The sequence below is a fragment of the Terrapene carolina genome, unplaced genomic scaffold (genome assembly GCF_002925995.2).
Source record: "Terrapene carolina triunguis isolate 2854851 unplaced genomic scaffold, T_m_triunguis-2.0 Scaffold53, whole genome shotgun sequence".
Classification (NCBI taxonomy): Eukaryota; Metazoa; Chordata; order Testudines; family Emydidae; genus Terrapene; species Terrapene triunguis.
This window is the reverse complement of record NW_020664404.1, coordinates 21,035,455-21,056,060: the sequence shown is the minus strand read 5'-3', so window position 1 is coordinate 21,056,060 and position 20,606 is coordinate 21,035,455. Positions and strand designations below refer to the sequence as shown.

Sequence of the window (20,606 nt, the reverse complement as noted above, 5' to 3'; positions counted from 1 at the left end):
AAGAAAGCAAAGACAAGACAGATAATATTCTGAACTCAAACTAGCATAGCCATCTCAGACACAAATTACATGGTGTTCTGGCAGAGACACCTTTCTGTGAACTGTAGCAGTTATTTTTCTTGCTTCAGCTTTCAAAAGAGGAAAAGTAGCTCAGTAATGCTGGGACTTTTCCTGCAGCTAAAGTGGTGTTGGTCCACTTAGTAAAAGCCTCAAGTCATCACAAGGTCAAAGCACCAGAACTGCTGATATCTCCAAATCTCTTACCAGCAGTAACAATGCAGCAGCTTTTCTGCAAATAAACAAACCAAGAATCTAGTTAATTCAGCAATATACTTTTAATATAATTATTTGGTTCAATTCCCTAGGAAAAATCACAGGGTGGTTTCTTTGTGTGTGAGAGAGAAAGCAATGCAGAATCTGACTGCTTACAAAGAGTCCCTCTCCCCCCCCTCCACCCCCAGCCCCGCATCTCAGATTGTGAAAGATCATTTAATGCTATTTACAACATAAAAAGGACTAGGTCTCTTTGTTTAATGAAAAAAATTCAGGAGGTCTCTCATGAAATGCAACAATGCTGTCATTTTGTCACTACTGTCATATGGGATGGGAGTATGTGATTATCTCCATTTGCTTGTACAATCACATCAAACATTTACCACACAATGTTTAAATCAATTGTCACATTAATATATTATCATGGATTAAATGAGGCAACCCCAATGGTTGTGTTCTAAAAACAAAACACAGTAATGACTGAGTCCACTTCTGGAGTAAATTGAAAACTCATTTTTTTAAAACTATCTCCCCCTGTAAGGCCTGGTCTACACTACGACTTTAATTCGGATTTAGCTGCGTTAATCCGAATTAATCCTTAACCCGTCCACACAACGGAGCCAGTTACTTCGAATTAAAGGGCGCTTAAAATCGATTTCTGTACTCCACCACGACGAGCGGAGTAGCACCAAAATCGATTTTGTAAATTCGAATTAGGGGTAGTGTGGCCGCACACCACCGAATTAATGTGGTTAAAATTAATGGGGTAGTGTGGCCGCACACCACCGAATTAATGTGGTTAAAAACCGAATTAATGTGCTTAGTGTGGCCGCGCACAATCGAATTTATACAATCTGTTTCCCAAATTCGAATTATCTAAATTCGAATTAATCTCGTAGTGTAGACGTACCCTAAAACAGACTATAAGTTAGCTACTATTTACAAAGCTTTAAAAAGTGTATTTGAACATTTTCTTTTCTTTTTCACTGGACTGGCCATCAATAATCAAGGTTATCTCAAACTTGATTTTTTCTTCAGACAGATAATTGCTTTCTTGTAATAAAAAATAAAAATATTTTTCAATGTGTGGCTGTTGCCCAGATGGGACAGAACCTCAGCTGATGTAAACTGGCATTGCTCCAGTGACATGAGGATCAGTACAAAGAGGGTCCAACGTGTCCCTCCCCAATATTTGGTGTGACTGCCTTAGCATACTAAGAAACCATGTGGCTTTGGCAGCTCAGGAAAGGAGATATCAAAAGCAAGTGACAGTGAATCATAATGGACTAAGAATTTTTCAGCCCCTCTGAACAGTGATTTTTTTTTTTTTACAAAACACATTGAAAATAAAAGCAAACATCAATTACAGACTGTCTCTTAACAGATGGATGATAATAACCTTAACAATTAGCGCACACAATGAAAAGTGGTACCATTTTTATGTTGGTATCTCAGTCATTATTCATGGTGAAATGCTAAAAGGAAGTGGTTATTATGATGCATGGCTTATCAGCTTTCTTCGTACCATGACCCACAACCAGTCATCCTCAGATATGTCCCCAAATCATTTGCACTGGTTCCCACAGTGCTTCAAAGGAAGCACCAGTCCTGTGGTAGTTCATAAGAGATGCTGTGGGAATTGGTGCAGTGGTGTATGAGGGGGTGGGAGGTGTTCTGCCATTTGAGAAAGTGGTTGAGTAAATTTCAAAGTGGCTGAGTGAATATGCTTCAGCCAAAGACCAGAGACAGAAAATTAGAGCAGACTTGTGGCGCCCTGGCCCCCTTAGGGGAGGCGACCTCGCCAGTCTAAGAACCAGTAATGAAGTGTTTGTCAATGGAAGTGCAAAGACAGTGATCCAGGAAAAAGGAAAGAGACACAAATGCCTTGTCTCAACTGCGTTGTTTGATACAGATTCCTCAACAGCACAGGACAACTTCATTTAAGGCTGGATCCTCAGCTCAAGTAAATCAACTTGGTCCTATTGAAGTCAATGGTGCGACACCGATTACACCAGCTGAGGAGATGGCCCATAGCCTTTTGTTAAGAAATTACTATACAAGCATATTTCTATCCCTTTTTAAACCAGACTTACAACCATGATATAAGAAACCAAAAGCTTCCAGCACCGAACATTCATTGGGTGAAAACCTGGCTCTAGGACAGTCAATGGGAGTTTTATCATTGACTTCAAGGGAGCCAGGATTTCACTCACTGAATTTGCTGTATGTGCAATTTCATATATAAACTATGATTTTTTCCTCACTGTTCCTCCCTTTCACACTGTTGCAATGGTCATAATCAATGGAGCAAGCCTATAGTTTTGGTGCTTTGGTGACACACTGCTTGTCGAACAGTTGTGCAGATGGTGCTGGTGAGTAAATCTTCCAGCAATATTAACTGTGGCTGTTTCTGGTATTCCACTGATACCTTCCATAGATGTTGGACCATTTATTTCTGAAGAGAAACAAGGGGACTTGAGACAAACCTTCCATTTGGCAGCTTTCTTGGAAAGGTCATTGAGCCATGGGTGCTTGAGACTCTGAGTGGCACTTAGCCTTCCTCTAGAAAAAAGGAGACATTATTGGAAGAGTTAGTTGAGCTCCATCACTTCTTACCTGTGCTGAATATAATAGCAAAACACTGCAACACCTGCCTATTTAATACAGCTACTTTTTAAACAAGTATGAGTATGCACAGAGAAACTATAGGAGGGAGGTCAGAGTGGAGGAAATCTCTATGAAGTTCTCCACTGAGGAAAGGGGTTTCCCCAACACAGAAGGGGCAATAGGATCCAGCCATTCATGAAGAGGTCCAGGTTTCATGCAGCTCTACACTATGACAGCCTCCTCCCCATATCCATGGCCTCACTGCAGCCATATCAATAGGGGCACGACTGACCCTGATGTCCCTCTAGAGGTGTACCTAAAAGTGTAACGTTCTTAATTTTGACTCTCCCTCTATCCCTTCATATTTACTTTAAAATTTTGTTTTCCATCGGAATGTGTTTGGCACCTCCCAGTGCATCTGTGGATATTTCTAAGTATTGGAATAAGCTCATGAATCCCTGAGACTGCACACTTGTCTCTAGCGCAGCTCAGAAAATGTCCATGCAAATGAAAAAATGACAAAGAAAATGTTTGTGAATTTCTTTCTTCTTCTGACCAGCTCTAGTTGTCACAATGGAAACTTCAGCGGCAGGAAAAGAACTCAGATCCTCCTGCTTTAAAAGCACAGGGCTCTACCAGTTGAGCTCAAGGAAGAGACCCTGACCTACTAATGACAGTTCTGATTTTGAACAGGTCTGATTCTGTTCAATAGAAGGCACCACTGACACCTATTCGCTAGACTCAGTACATTACATTTACTTTCATTTTTCCGCTTTGTTTTCTTCACCCTTTTAATGACTTTTGTTGCTTACATGCAGATAACAAGCCTAAAGAAAAGCAGAACAAAGATGTATTGTGCTCCAACTGCTGCATAAATGTAGGAATCCATTTTAAAGGCTCAAACTTTTGAATCCTAAATGTACGGCAGCCTCAGGTATCCTCTTCTGAGGCTTTTCTGTTTTGGGCAGGGGCGGCTGTAGCCTTTTTGCCAACCCAAGCACGGCAGGCAGGCTGCCTTCGGTGGCATGCCTGCGGGAGGTCTGCCGGTCCCGCGGCTTTGGCGTACCCACGGCCAAATTGCCGCCGAATCCGCGGGACCAGCGGACCTCCCGCAGGCATGCCGCCGAATCTGTGTTACCAGCGGACCTCCCGCAGGCATGCCACCGAAGGCAGCCTGCCTGCCGCCCTCAAAGGGACCAGCAGGGCACCCCCTGTGGCTTGCCGCCCCAGGCACGCACTTGGAGCGCTGGTTCCTGGAGCCGCCGCTGGTTTTGGGTTATGAAACCACATGGCTCAGCCTCACCCAGTGATGAGACAGTCAACAGCTTTTAACCAACAAAACCTACTGACTAGTTAAGTGAGTAATAATCAAAAACTACTTTAAATCACATGACCCTGTTTCAGCCAAATGAAATGTTTAGAGCAAAGTAAGGGATGCTCCTATTGAGATTAGCACAGAGCTGGCCAGCCCCAAACACACTGAAGTTGGAGAGGGTATGATGGTCCCCAGAAGGCTGTTTAAGGTAAATGATGTGTCCTGGCAGGAATTCCAGGTTCTGTTAGGAGGTGGGAAGGTGTCAGGAGGGAAAGGGCGGGATTGATCTTTAAAAAGATTTCATGCAGGACCTCAAGCGAACCAGAAGGGATTTTAAAAGCCACACCTGCCGATCTTTGTTTGGAAACTGAAAGAAAGTTTGCAAACTTTGCACAACCAATGTTTAATGCTTTGTTGTAAATTGTCCGTTATTTTGCTAACAAATCGATCCATTCAACAATGTACAATAACCAACATCATGAGTACTTCTTCACACAGACATGCAAGAGCCAGGGAACACACAGAGAAACATGCCAGCCTTAAAAAAATAAACAAAAGCAAACAAATGTATACATATCACAATGACACATAATTCAGCAGCAAGACAGACTCAAGTACAGAAGAAGAGAATCTCAGAACAAATATTGAGGTAACAAGAACAAAAAAGCACTGGCAGATCTGCAAAGAACAAGAATATTTAAACTTGGAGACCTGCTTGTGTAGTCCGCAATGGAGTTTATGGTCTGATAACCAAGGATGTTTTAAGGCTGAAGTTGCACTCATTCTCCAGCTAAAGGGAAAACAGAACACTAGTAAGTGATACATATGGGATCTTAGGATTCAACAGTTATGCCCTAGCTAGTGATGTGTGCTGTCCATCCTTTTGGTATTGCATGATGTTCAGGTTTGCAAGATGCTTTGTGCCAGATGGCAGCTGAACAATGGCAACTGGAAGTGTTAACTCCTGTGAAAATGCATTCATGTAATCTCAGGACACTGTGTAGAATTTAACAATATTCTACGTAGGCATAACACAATGGCTACTGTAATCATCAAGTGTAGCAGTACAAGTGACAGAGCCTTTTTGGTGTTCTGTAATGTGATGACACCAAATGTACATTTCAAAGATATGGAATGGTGGGAATCTGAATACCTTTTTTCCTTGATTAGAAGTTTTGAGAGGAAGTCTTTGGCTTCTTCAGAAACATCCTGAAATTCCTCATTTTCGAAATCCCAGCTACAAGCCAGGATATTGTTGAGAGTCTCATTGTCATCGTCACCCAGAAAAGGAGACAATCCACTGAGCCTAAAGAATATTATATAGCATATGAAAAACACAGAATCATAGTAATATATGGTTGGAAGGGAGCTCAAGAGGTCATTTAGTCCATCCTCCCCCCACCCCCCCCACCCCACACACACTGTGGTGGGATTAAGTAAACCAAGACCAGCCTTAACAGATGTTTATGTAACCTGTTCTTAAAAACCACCAATGATGGGGATTCCATAATCTCTTTGTCTAACCTTTTCCAGTGCTTAACTATCACTATAGCATAACCCACATCTTCACTACCAGTATCTACTTATGTTAATTCTTCTGTGGTTCCTCCTTCCTACTCTTGATTTGTCATATTCTTTCTGGAATTGTTTCATTGTTCATGGTTGTGCTCCTAACCCCTCGCAGCAAGTTGTTGTCCATTAAGACCTGGTCTTGAGAGTTACTGAGTGCTGAGCACACTCAGAAGTCAATGGAAACGTAGGGCACTCAACACTTTGCAGGATTAGGCCTTAACTTGTTATAACTTTGTTGGGGTTGAATAAATCAAGTAAAAATTATCATGCACGTCTGAAGGGCAAAATGTTACTCTATGATCTGCACAGCAGTTCTCGTCTCTAAATTGTGGATCCCTATGCATATTCTGCACTCATTTAGCATGCGGAATTCCTACTGATGTCAATGGAAAGTGCATGCACAGAAAGAGTAAAAAATGTTCACTTGAGATGTGCAATGTGACAGGAGAGAATTGAAATCAACGGGAATTTTCCCTGAATAAAGACTTCAGAAGGGCAAATGAATTTGCAACCCAGATACAGCTTTTGTCAATATTCCAGTTTAATAGCAAGCTTCAGAAAGTCAATATAAATTACAGTGTGCAGAGTACAGATACAAGTCCTACTTACAGCATGTAGGCAATGACTCCTACACTCCACATGTCCGTGGGAAAGGAGACAAAGTCATAGTTCACAACTTCAGGAGCGAGGAATTCCGGAGTGCCAAAGTTCACTTTAAGTTTTTCTCTGGGTTTATATCTGGATGACGGAAACAGGGACAGTCAATACCCATTTCACGTCTAATACAACTTCTAACATTGATGCTTAGAATGTTGTAGGATTCAGAAAAGGACCGGAGTTTTTATATGGAAAACAAGAACAATCAGAGGTACAACAGTAAGGATGAAAATAAGTTTTTGTAAGAGAGATAAATCTTCATACTTCACAGCTAGCGCAGATAAAAACAGCAGTGTAGCCAGAGAGGCCTGGGTTAGGCGAGTAGAGTACAGACATGCCAAGTTGTGCCTCCCCGTCTCCCTCCTATTTTTTAGCAGAGTAATGTCCTACTGCCAGAGCCTTTCCTCACTGCAGTGCATGGCTCCAGCAGTGGGGAGCTGCTGAAGCCTTTCACCAGTTCCTACCCTTTGCGAGAGCCTTTCACTGACACATGTAGCTACACACCGCGGTGTGGATACAGTGCGCTTTTTACTGAGGTGTGTAGTTACACCTACACTACACACACCACCAGAGGTATCTAATGTAGATGTAGACATAAGGGCCAGTATGATAATATAATGTGATCTTCTGCACATGACAAGCCAGAGAATTTCTACCAGTAATTCCTGCATCAAGCCCATGGTGAGGATGAGTTTGTCTAGAGCTTGAGCATGTCTCTTAGAAAGACATCTAGTCTTAGTATAAGGACTTCAGTCCAATTATTCCATAATTGTGTACTGCAGGTTTCTTGCGCCTTTCTTTGAAGCAACTTTTTTTTTTTTTTTTTAATGGAGATATACCTATCTCCTAGAGCTGGAAGAGACCTTGAAAGGTCATCAAGTCCAGCCCCCTGCCTTCACTAGCAGGACCAAGTACTGATTTTGCCCCAGATCCCTAAGTGGCCCCCTCAAGGATTGAACTCACAACCCTGGGTTTAGCAGGCCAATGCTCAAACCACTGAGCTATCCCTCCCCCCCCAGCTTGTACTGGAGACAACTTTGGAGACAGTACACTGGACTAGATGGACCATTGGTCTGGTCTATTATGGCCAACCCTCTTTAGATATACCAGCTGAAAATAGGTTTTAAACTAACATTTTTTACTCTACGTTCTTGTGTGAATAAACCTTACTGCTATCCATTCTTTAATTTAAGGATGCTCCTCACTAAAAGAGCCACCTTAAACTTGTTCCAAAGGTGGTAGGAAGCTATTATGCATCAGCTTCATCCTTCCAAAGGCATAACACTTTTGAGATTGTTTCCTAACTCATGTGTTATGATTAGCATGATTACACGTACATACCTTCTTGCCAATCCAAAATCAATAATTTTTATTTGATAAGCAGCTCGATTCACACACAGGATATTCTCGGGCTGCCAGGAGGAAAGAGAAAACACACTTTTAAGAGAAATAACAAAAACTGGATTTGTAGTGAATTGTAGTAGAATCAAAACTAAAAACACTGCAAAGCATAAAATAAGCATCTCATTGCTTTCATCTTTGGGCAGGTTTCACTTTGTGGGTATTTCCTCCTGCAATCATGTGGCATTTGAGGTTTTGGACTCTGTGCCAGTACTGCTTTTTCTTCTCCATGGCGTCTCAGTTTGATATAATGCAGCAGTTCAGAGAAAGGACTCATTAGTGGGAGGGGGAAGGAGCTTCCAAACAGGCTTCAGGATGTTGGCGTTGTGATTTTACAGCCCTTAATGAGCTGACATCAGAACATTTTAAAAATGATTTTGCGGTGCTTTGAAGTTGATCTTTGTGCCCCAGATTTCTGAGTTCACTGCTGTTCTGGCAGCAATTGCCTGATGATACATTATACTAATCAAATCAGCTTTACGCTCTTCTCAGATATTTAGAGGTGGGATTCATAGGTTAAAATCCTTCTGGATTTTCATAGGGCCAGATTCTGCTCTCTGTTTTACTGGCATAAATCCATTAGCATCAACGGAATTACTCCAGATTTATACCAGATGAAATGAAAGCAGAATCTGGCCCATTGTCTTTGAAGTACAAATGTCTACAATGCAGTCTTATGTTCACTGCCAGCAGTTTTATAGCTACCCTGGTCTTGTTGCTGATGGTGTCCTCTTTGAAATAAAACAGCCCTAAACACTTAAGACATTAGTTATCCATTGTCACCATTACTAATTCACTTTGCATTTCAGATTTTTTTAAACATATTTCTCATAATGGAATTTCTGTGTCCCAGACACTGGTCCTAATGAGTCTCATTAATTCTTCCATTTTAACACCTTCATATCACAAAGTAATCTATGAGCAAGGAGAACTGGATAGAATCACCATTGATGGACATTATGTGCCTGGAAGAGTTTCTGTTGAGAACTCCCTGGATGTAAGCATGCCTCCTTTTCTGCATTTTGAGTTCACACCAAAACTGTGCCAACTCCAAGAAATTAATCTCAATTAAGAGAGCAGATTTCTTGATTATAGGTTTCCAGGCTATGAATATTTACAAAGAAAAAAGGACTTGCTCTGGAATTGCAACTGACTTACACAAGTGTCTGTGAGATCCAAATATGCAATATTGTGCTTTAAAAACATTGAAGATACAGTATATTAATTTCCAGTTATTTAAGCAAATTACAAACCAAGAAAAACAAACTTCCAAACATGTTGTTTCCTTCTCCTTTGTTGTAAACCTGGCAGATCATTAGGAAGTTTTATAGCTAGTCATAAAACTAAGGGCATTTAAGCATCTCTCTCTTATTCCTGCTCTCAACAGAGATAACTGACAAGTTTATTATTCAGCAAAAAACTTGGCCATGGAGAGGGATAAAGATCTGCTGCAAATGTGTGTCCTCACTAGACACACCTATACAAATACTGATGTTTTGTACGTGCCAATTAACCCATTAAAAATTAACTGGTCTCTGCATATATACTGCTAGACCAAAATTTGCAGCATCTGCTTTTTTTTTTTTTTTAAATACACCCACTAGTAGAGCTTGTTTTAAATTGATCAAAGGCAATATTCCACCAATGCTTTTAATTTCGTTTAATTTTTACCTCATTTTTTAAAAAAAATTGTCACTAACCTTGATGCTGTTCATGCTCATGAGTGGCAGTGCAGTCTAGACATTAAAATAGGACACTGGGTTTTCATTGCCTCTGACATATCTTATGACTTTGGGCAAGCCACTTAGTCCCTTTGTGTTTCATTTTCCTCACTGGTAAAATGGGGATAATCATGTTTACCTTTGTCACAGAGACACTGTCAGGTTGAATGAATTAATGTTTGCATGGTGCCTTGAGATGCATGGATGAAAGATGACACAGAAGTGCAAAATATTGTAGTCAGTAGCTGACTTGCTGGAAAATCATCCTCAGAAAGCTCAAGCCACGGGGCTTGATGAGATCTTCTCAAGATTCTGATCTCATTTACAGTGGTAAAAATCCAGAGTGATTTAATGGAAGTCAATGTGGTTAAAGTAAATTTACACTGATTTAACAGAGACCATGATATACCATGGGAATCTACAGAACCTTAGGTGCCTTCACTTAGGGAAATTAATTTCTATGGTAGAGGACAAGTTGCTATTGCATAAAGCATGCCTCTTGTTCTGTACCTTCAGGTCTAAATGAAGAATGTACATCTGATGCATGTATTGAATCCCTTGACAGATCTGTTTTGTGAACAAGATGGTATCCATCTCTGTCAAACTGTAGTTATCATCAATAATTCGGTCAAATAATTCTCCTCCATCCACACTGCAGAGAGAAAAATGGTAGAATAGTCACTGAGTTCAAATTCATGCCTTGAAATTAATGCAGAAGATATACTGGAGACTGGTCCAAAATACCATTTTCCTGAGATGCTTTCACAGCTGAGCACAGTGAGACGGACCCAAAATACGAAGTTTGTATGCTGATCTGAATTTCCCTACAGTTCCCAGCGGGGTTGGCTCCTACAAACTGGTTCAGATCCATCCCGACTTGAACGTCCCCATGTTTGCGGGTGCCTGGATCCAGTCTACCAGCTTGGATCCAACTATCTGAGATGAATCCACATCTAAAAGTTTGGACCTGAGCTCAATTCTCTGCTGTGTTAACATGGTTTTTGCGCCAGTGAAATCAGCGAAGTCATATCAGCATAAAGCTGAGGCAATGCAGTTGAGGATCAGGCTCCTGGATCTAGATCCAAACCACCCCAGACTTCGATGGATTTGGGATTCAAGATTCCAGTGTGAGCCCATCTCAACTCACAATGGAGATTTTAAAAATTTCTTCCAGAATTCTAGAACACCCTCAGTTTAACACTATATTTTTTTTGCAGAATTATAGCTTTTGCCATTTCTGAAGTATGCAGGCCAAATTCAGAAGCAAATCAAAGGCTTAGTGTACACTACAACGTTTTGCCGCCATATATATGATGGTTAGCAGTGTGAAAAAAATCAACCCCTCCCCACCCCCAGCTGACGTCAGCAAACCCCCCAGTATAGATGCAACTATGCTGACAGAAGAGTGCTTTTGTCAGCCTAGCTACTGTTGTTGTGGGAGCTGGTGTAGCTATGCAGGTAGGAAATGTCTTTTTGCCAGTTTATGCTGTGTCTGGACAAGAGGGCTCTGCCGGCATAGCTATACCAGTAAAGGCTGTGTAGTCATGGGTGGCAGATAATGGAGGCCGGGGGAAGCTAAGCCTCCCCAAACCTCCGCTAATGCTCCCTACTGCAGCCCCGGTCCCGGAGGCCTCCAGACTGCTCTGGGAACCAGCAGGCCAGCCGGGGTTCAGGGATGCTCCAGGCGCCGGCCGGGATTCAGGGCTGCACCGGTAGGTCAGCCAGCATGAGCGGGGGGTCGGGAGGGGCGGAGCAGGGCGGGGCCTTGAGCAGAAAAGGCAGGGCAGGGGGCTATCCTCCCTGAATGGGGGGTGCATGAGCTGCCCATGTCTGTAGTGTAGACAAGCCCTAAGTCTAAGAAAGTTCAGAAGAGTCCAAGCCAATAGAACTTGCACCTTTTACCACCCCCCTCCATGTGCATGATACACCAGTTTTGGCTTCCTCTAGAGTCTAGACAACCTCTACCTGATTCTACAGTGCTGTGCGGCTGTTTTGTGCTTCACCACCAATGTAATCTGGCCCTCAAGATAATTTAACCAGCCCCAGGAGGATCAGCTCAATGTAAGGGTAATCCTCAGTGGCGGCATAGAGTCAGCATGTATTTCTTGTCCTCTGGTAAGGCTGTGCATTCCCCTCACATAAATGGAAATTTACCAGGCCCGTTTTCATGGATGACAGACAATACCACCTAATGGAAATTACAGAGAACTACATCCTGTGGCTCTCTCATCTAAAGTTCTCTCTCTGTGGCGTTTGAGTGATGGTGTAACGAGTACGGTGCCTTAAATCATCATGACAGTGTTGAACAAGGTTTATGAATGACTCAGGAAAACTCTTTCTTTCAATATGGTTTCCTGTGACTAGGGTGACCAGATAGCAAATGTGAAAAATCAGGAAAGGGGGTGAGGGTGGAGGGTAATAGGAGCCTATATAAGAAAAAGACCCAAAAATCAGGACTGTCCCTATAAAATCGGGACATCTGGTCACCCTACCTGTGACTCAAACTTTTTCATATGCTTTTTTCACCCCTGAGAAGCTCCACCTCTAGTTTCAGGAGAAATGGACATGGAATGCAGCAACCTCAGGAAAAGAGGGAAGAGCAAAAAAGGGAAGGAGAGAGATATACATACTATTCCATGACCAGAACAATGTCATTTTTGGATTCAAAGGCATCATACAGCTGGATAAGGTTTGTGTGGTTTAACTGGTTCATGACATTGATTTCATTCTTTACTTCTTCCTGTGAAAAGAATAAGGAATATTATACTTGAGGCTTTTATAGCAGACACTAATGAATTGGGGGCATGGGCAAATACATCATTCCCACATGCTCACCTCTGCCCACCAACCCTAGCATTCTTCTTTGATGGCTGTTGTGGCGACAGGAATATTCATACATGTTTAAGGTCAGAAGGGACCATTAGATCATTTGGTCTGACCTCCTGTTTAGCACAGGCCATATATGGTGATGTGACATTGAGAAGCAGTGAGGAGAGAGAGCTCTTGGCCTTGGTGGCAGCGAGGTCGGACTGATGAGGAAAATGGAGAAAGGCAGGCACTAGTAATGACACAGCTGCCACACAATAATGCCTGCTTGATTTTCCTCATTAAATGAAAGTGGGGGAAGTGCCCTGAGGTTTGCAGAATGGCCAGTCAAATCCCTCTCCACTCTTATGCATTGGTGACTGAAGCCCAGAACATCCTTGCTACCAAGTCCAACAAGATGAAAGCAATTAATTGCAGCAGAGTGTGCAGTGCACGCCAGAGAACACATGCAAAGTCAAAAGTTGACAAACATTTTCACTAAGAAAATGTAAAGAAAATTAACAAAGGAGAAAAAAGGGAAGAAGTGAAAAGACGTGAGAAAAAGTTGGAAAAGTGAAAAATAAAAAATAAAAAGATGAAAACTCTGAAAGGAGGTTGATAAGCTGGTTGCAGTCCTGAAGGGGAAAGGAAAAGAATCTACAAACCAGCTATTACCCGACTGGTCATGTGGTATTGATGGCATGGGGGCCATGCAGCCTATGCTTACCTTTTCTTTAGCACCTCTGGCTTTTATAATTTTTGCTGCTAACTTGAGACCTGTTGCTTTTTCTTCACATTTGTGCACCTGACCAAATCGCCCTCTAAGGGGAAAAGAAAAATCCCCTCACCATATGGTGTTAACAACGAGAAAGGAATCCAGCATGGAGTCTGGATTTTAGACACTTCAGATTATTCTCTGTCCAGCATTGGCAAATCCTGATGTACATATCATGCTACATTTGAGTCTTTGGAATGCTATTCTGTCCCACAAATAACACCTATTACCATACATTTAGGTACATCAAAATCACACTCAGTTTTGATTGCTATTACTCGATCCATTATTTGATTCACTAATATTCACTGATTAATGAAAGCCAGTTTATGACCCGCTTAGTCACATGAGTACCCCCAGTGAAGCCAATGGGACTATTTGTGGTGTGAGTAAAAGGGTCACAATCTTGCCCTAACTACACTATAACCAATCCGTTTAATACATTCTTAGTTTTTTTCCTTTTGAAAATTCTCTTAACAAAATGTGAAACATGCTCCTGTTACATCATCTTCAAATACTTCCTCTTACTGGGAGGCAACTTAGATGGGCAGAATAAACTACTGTTCAAGTTCAGCACCTGCTTTCCTAAAAGAATATGGTGAATAGTCACAAACACTGCACTGTCATTATGGTAGGCTGCAGTGATCTGAACCACTGCTGTAGGACACAAAAAATAGCATTTTTTCAGTGTAACTACAAAACAGCAGTCCAGACTATGGAGCCTACTAAGCTGTCATTTGGGCACTATCACAGCTATAATTTTGTTTCCACAAAATGTCATAAAACCAAAATATTTTGCAAAATTTCACAACTGTGTCCCTTCCCTGCCACCTTCTTCCAAGAAAAATGGAATGAGGCTTGGGTCTTGTAGTTCTGGGACTAAAGGAAATAACAGTAATTTTTAAAGCTTCTTACAAACAAGGAGGGAGAGGGCTCAAGAGCCCTACCTGAACTGTCACAGAGGTGCCCAGCCCCTGGTATTGTGGTCTTCTACAGTGTTCTTGCAAGTGGTGGCCTGCCTGGGAATGCCTGGGAGAAAACTCTGTGTTGGAATGCACTATAATTCCCATCTGGCACTGACGCTGCAGCCTCAGGAAATTGTTTACATACCAAATATAAACCGAAGCATGATGCCACCAAGACCTTCTCAAAAACCCACAAAAATAGCAGCCTGCTGATTTTAGTCCATCTCCAATTTACAATTAGACAGCACTTTTGTGAGCTAGGCTTTAGCAAGGCATGCTGCTTCCATTCACCTGTAACATAATCCTCCATTACAAGGCTATTTGCTGTCTTTTCCCGGTGGCTCAGGAAAACTCATTTTTGTGTTGACAGTGTTAGCTCCACTTACCCTCCCAGAACTTCGTTCCGGTTGACTTCATAATAACTGTTGACCACTGCCTTTTTTGCTGAGACAATCCGGTGATCAAACGGCGCTGGAGGAGCAGGACCATCACCTACAAAAGACAAAACAGAGAGCTGGCATGTTAGTACCAACATGCACCATTTATTACTTACATTAAACCCTGTTTCCTAATAAATAAAATGATCTACAGATTTAATGACCAGGTGGCAAGTTTTACTCATGGGGGCGTCTCTTTAGGACTTACGGACAAATCTTATTCCCTGAGCATAGCCTGAGTAAATGTGATGTTTGTAAGGGAGTCATCCAAGGGACAAGAAGAAAATGAGCCCACCCTTACCACTATGGCACAGAGTATTCCATCAGTGAGACTGCAGTTACCAAGGTTTTGGCCAGTGGAACCTTGTAGAATTGCACCCCGTGGCTGTCCTTCCATTCTACCCCAAAGGCATTCTTTTACGAGCCTGCTGACAAGGCCACTGTGGAGACATGCAGTCCACATGTTCCTACAGTGGTTCTGTGGCCTTTGTGGCCTCTGTCCTACACCTGTTCCTGCCTAGGAGAATTTCCTCTTTAGTGAGGCATCATTCATTCTGCTAACGTACTGCCAAATTCTGCACCAACTATATTTGTGCCACCCCACTGAAGACACTCCCCATCCAGGAGGCACCAAGAATTCATGTGTCAGCACACTGGGCGCACAAGTCAGGTGAGGGCACATAGCTGTCCACCATTACTTCATGCCCACAATGGGGCATGACCATGTTTTCTCTCACACACTTACTAGTGCCTAGAGGTTACCAACACGGGAATACCTGCTGCAACTTTTTAAAGGGGTAGTAAGAGCCATTGTTCAGTGTGCTCTCTTCTAGCCCCACCTAGGCGATTTGTCTGCCTCCGCCATACCCAATGCAGAATGCCTCTAGCCTCTATCACTTCAATGGTACAGCTTTTCATTGTCCCTTGCATGGCTATTGTTCTTAAAGGCTTAGGGCTTATCTACATTAGGGAGTTTGCACTGGCATAAGCTACTTAGATGCAAAGCTACCCTGTGGCATCTAGAGGTTCCAACAGTACAGTGGTAGGCACTGTACATACACATTATAAGTTCCTGCCCTGAAGAGTTTACAGTCTAAACAGAGAAGGCAGACAGAAGGCTGAAAGGCGAAAGAGAGGCACAAAGATGAAATCCCTTGCTGTAGGTCATAAACCCAGGTCACCTGAGTTGCATTCTAGTGCTCTATCCACTGCACCATGCAGCCTGACTGATGCAAAAATCCCTATTGTAGACAAGCCCTTAACCCCTAAATTTGTGTTTAGATTTTTGTGGGGTGATAAGTTTTTCATTTTATGCCCACATTGTTTGTCAGTTGATTTATATTCCTCGGAATGACCTTTGGCTGACCAAGGTGACAAACATTTCTACCAAGGGAAAGAAGGGCTAGAATGGTGATGTTTCTATATGATCTCTTTGGTTTGGAATGCTGCATGTGGAACTTTTTGAGCAATTTTAAAACCATTCATTACTTCAGTGAAAATGATAAAAAAGAAATCCCATGACAGCATATAGTTGGCAGGAATCCTCTGGTCATTAATGTAAGACTGGATTGTCCTTATTCACAGGGCATGTCCATTTTTCCAGGACAACAGCTGCGTACCCAGATTTTTTTAATGTGTTAATAACTTACATGGCCAGTGAGTTAGTTCATGGTCAAGGCATTGCAGAAAGCCAGGGCTCCTGGAATTTTGCCACCTACTTTGGATTCTGCAGGGGTTGAATTGCAGACTTTAAACAGGGGCCTTTGCATGTTACTGAGGCCTATAACATGCAAAGAAGTTCTCTTCCTCTTAAGCAAGGATTTGACCCTGAAGAGCTGCAAACTTCCAGTGTATAATTTATAACAACACAAGAAAACAGGTTTCCAAGAGAGACTGAAAGACTTACCAAAAATTACCATTTCTGGGCTAAAAAATGTTAACTTCGTAAGTGTTAAGGCCTGAAAGGACCAGTGCGAGCCTCTAGTCTGACCTGCGGTATCAACTGCTTTCAGCCAGATTTTCCCAAGATACTTTATACTTTCCAACTCTCAGAACAGAATATTCTAAAAACAAAGGTCAGATCAGATCCTCAGCTGATAAAAAAATTAACATAACTCTCCTGAAGTAAATGGAGTGACACTGATTTGCGTCAACTAGGGCTCTGGCCGCTATGAACAAATGGTTTTGCTCATAGTTACGATACATATGCCTTTTTTTTTTAAGCAAAAGCTATTTCCTACCAATTACAGTCACCAAATCTTCTATAGATGCCTCTGCTTGATTATCACTCTCTGTACCAGTGGAATCAGCTGCCTTTGGTTTGTCTTGTGGAGTATTTGGTTTAATGGCCTCTTTACGTTTACATTTGTCACCAGCACTCTCTGCGTCTACCCTGCTCTTTTTGTTGTCAGCTTTGATTAGACCTTCATCATTCACTCGACGCTTACTGCTGCCTCTATGCTCAAGCTGGCAGGTCTGCTCAGGGTTCTGGGAGAACGTCTCTGATGGTTTGCTTCCTGTGCCTTTTTCACTGCCTTTACACCTGCAAGACAAAGCATTGCATTACACTGGTATAAACTTAAAGCAGAATGAACGCAGAACTAAAGGTGAGAAATTCCAGGGGCAGGCTGCATTTAAATAACATTTATTTATTTTTGCTTTATTGTGTAAAGTAATAATGGTAACTAACTAGGGTAAGCTTCCTTTTGTAGAATAAAATAAACCTGACAGCAGCAAAGTTCCTATTTCTGAAACAACAGCCTGAATTCTGCTGATTTCATCTTTGACTATCAACCACATCTTTAAAGTAGTGGGAGAACTCTCTTTGTTTATAAAGATCCTTGAGAGCTTGAACCACTTATCTCTGAAGGTCTATAAATAATGCAGCACAGAAGAATCAGAGTAAACAAGCTTAACAATTTAGTTCCCTGGGCAAGTGTCACAGTTTTATGTTACCACTTGTATTATCAGATATTGCAGTGCAATTCCAAACTAGTACACTCTCTATTCTAACCTTACTTTGGTCACAAGTTACAAGGTGTGGAACATAAACATGACAGAAGGGGAGGATGCTTCTTAGAGATGAAGAACTGTTGAATATCCAGCTGCCCTTTCTTTGTTCCAGACCTTCTTTCTGAGCAAATGGCAAACACATAAGACAGTACTGGTTTTGCCATGTGTGGCAGGTTGTCCTGGAGACAGAGCCAGTCTGTTAAACCCACTTTCGTTTGGATATTGGGCTGGATTTATGACATAGCTCCCAAATAAATATTGCTAATATACTTACTTGATTTAATGCTTGAAATAAATGGCTTTCTGGAATATGGGTCTTTAAGAATAGGCTAATGTACACTTTGGGTTTTAAATCTTACCTTTGAAGCCGTGCATCTTGTCCCTGGCTTTCTGCTGGACCCTCATCATCCTCTATCTCATGTTCATTTTGGGATGCAGTTGCTGATTCTTCCTCCTCTTCTTCACAGTGACCAGCATCATCCTCTTCTTCTTCCTCCTCTTGCCTTTCTTCTTCAGGCACTTGCTGTCCACCAGCCCTCTTCACACCTTCCAGGGATTCACTTTCCTTCTCTTCATCTTGCCCTGTTATCCTTTGGTTAATGTCATCAACAGCAACCTCTGCTCCTTGGCTCTTTCTTCTACTGAAGGATGTTTGAACATAGCTCTTTGTGTGTTCCTTCTGCCTTTTCAAAGCTAAATCCTCTCCCTTGTTCTTTGGCCCTTGAGATTTGGGAGAACTCCTTTGAACCAAAAAAGCACTTGCCTTTTCAGTATTTTCCTTATTGAGCATATGGACCGTTTCTTTGTGAGGGCAGGACTGGTTTTCTTGGTTGGCTCCCTCTGGAAACAATCAGAGAATACCAAGCATATTAACTAAGGACTTACGTAATTACCATGATTTCCATTACTTACTGAGTAGGCACCTGCTTTTCTCCTCCACTTTCCAAGGTCAATAGAAATGTTTTCTAAGCAATAGTAATGCTCATGAGCTTTCAAGCAAAGTATAATTTTTTTTAAAACCCATTATATAAAGCACCTACAGATTCTTGGCCTTCAGATGTAGCCCTTTCAGATAGTTTTCTTACTTAAACTCATGGTGAACTAAGTCTAGTTTAATAAAATATTCAAGCAAAAGCACCTTCTTGGAAAGTTTATGACCATGTACAAAGGCAAGGCAACACATAATGCACTGACGGTAATAGAGTAAATGACCCTTCAATGTCTAGGTGCTGATTGGGCAACCCTTACTCATGTCACTCTTACTTACTTGTTCACAAGATTAGCCCCAATTATTTCAGCCAGACTACTCATATGAGTAAGGAAGGGTTCCAAAACTGGGCCCTTAGACATCATGCAGAGTGAAAGCTCTAACCTGTGGAATCGGGTGGTTTCTTCTTTTTTATAAACTTTGTTCCCTTCACACTTAAACATGACTTCTCCTTTTCTTTCTGATCCCTGATGGCCTGTAGGAATGCAAGCAATACATTAGTCGCTGTGCACAGCATTCACATTGCACTGTTATTTGCAAAACTGCATTCTCTCTTTTGAACAAAACCAAACATTTTGCACTAATTGATTCAAAATCCATCTTTAAGTGTTATTGACAATATGCATGATGTATTCAGTTTTAGGTGCCATCGACCTGATTCTGTCTGTACCAATGTAAATCAGGAGTAACTCCCTGGGTTGAAATCAATGGAGTTACACTAATGTAAAACTAGCATAGAAAAAAAATCAGAATCAAGCCTCATGAGCTGACAAATAATCCACAAGAAAAATAACTTACCAGCTTTTAAAAATTAGGTTGGTTAGTCGAAAACAAAGTTAATATTTATTGTGCTGGTAAAATATTCAGTAATAGCCTTACTGATAGATTTTAAATAGATTTGTGCTGTTAAACAACATCTGGTAACTTCTGTAGATGAGAGAGACAAGCTTTCAAGCCACACAGAGCTCTTCTTCAGGTCTTCTTCAGCAGACCCGAAGAAGAGCTCTGTGTGGCTCGAAAGCTTGTCTCTTTCACCAACAGAAGTTGGTCCAATAAAATATATTACCACACCCACCTTGTCTCGCTAGTATCCTCAGACTAACATGGCTATAACTACACTGCATACAACATCTGGTAACAGCATTTTTAATAATTTATTGCAAGCTGATAAAACAGTTACCAGGAATCAAAGGATATAAAACCATAATCTTAGCTTTGTAGCCTACATTAGGTCTATATTCTACAATGTTATACTGACATCTAGAGGACGTTTGTACTGAACAGACTTCCCATAAAACAGAAGTATTATTGTTACATTTATAGCTATGTAATTATATATCTATGGAATTTGTTCATTGTCTTTTTCTTTAAATATTCGTAATGTACTAGTAAAATGGTAACATCACAATCAGTGACATAAATGATTCATCAATATTCCATTTTCCTCTAGCTCCCTCCTAACCTCTTCATAGTAAAAATGAAACATATATATTGTTAATAATAGAAATGGGTCCAAAAGGGTGTAAACAATTAGATACTTCCAAGTAACTTTCAGAAGAATTTCTTCCAGATTAGGGTGTTACTCTGACTCTCTCTTTGAATCACCCACTAAAATTGCTTGATACCTATTTCTGCTGAGTATACTGGACCAGGCACCTAAACTTGCTTGCTTTATTCATGCAAGTAATCCTACTGTTTACTCGTGGGAATAAAATGAGCACGACTTGATGCCAGAACTATATACACTCCCTGGTAGCGTCTTTAAAGGATTTTTTTAATATACAAAACTAAATAGAACTATACAGATAACAGGAACCAAATGAAAACTACAAGTACTCTCTAAAGCTACTGTATCCAAAGCATACTGAACTCGACAGGAAACAAAGAAAAATTAAAAAAAAAAAAAAAGAAATTGTATGAAAGGAGTTGGAAATGGTGAGATACGCAGTTTGCCTCTACAGCTAGCCTGGCTATTACAAAAAATTCCTATCCAAAACAGACAGGGAATCTGTGCTGTAAGAACTGTGACTGACAACTGTTTTGAATACAGTTGTTCCTAGCAGGATTCAAGCTATAAC

The 20,606-nt window shown here is 41.3% G+C and overlaps 1 protein-coding gene across 1 annotated transcript in view; it reads right to left on the bottom strand.

Annotated features, from left to right (window-relative positions):
• Positions 1–204: 204 nt before the first annotated feature.
• The window catches only part of LOC112109497 (myosin light chain kinase 3), a 37,157-nt gene continuing 16,755 nt past the window's right edge, over positions 205–20,606 (bottom strand). The window contains exons 2-14 of the mRNA XM_024204034.3: positions 18,913–19,003; positions 17,900–18,380; positions 16,769–17,070; positions 14,478–14,583; positions 13,079–13,172; positions 12,177–12,286; positions 10,057–10,198; positions 7,766–7,836; positions 6,377–6,505; positions 5,349–5,501; positions 4,907–4,985; positions 2,760–2,835; positions 205–289 (exon numbers count right to left, since the gene is read on the bottom strand). Coding sequence (XP_024059802.1) covers positions 2,788–2,835; positions 4,907–4,985; positions 5,349–5,501; positions 6,377–6,505; positions 7,766–7,836; positions 10,057–10,198; positions 12,177–12,286; positions 13,079–13,172; positions 14,478–14,583; positions 16,769–17,070; positions 17,900–18,380; positions 18,913–19,003 — 1,806 coding nt within the window. The 3' untranslated portion in view covers positions 205–289; positions 2,760–2,787. The remainder of the gene's footprint in view (positions 290–2,759; positions 2,836–4,906; positions 4,986–5,348; positions 5,502–6,376; positions 6,506–7,765; positions 7,837–10,056; positions 10,199–12,176; positions 12,287–13,078; positions 13,173–14,477; positions 14,584–16,768; positions 17,071–17,899; positions 18,381–18,912; positions 19,004–20,606) is intronic.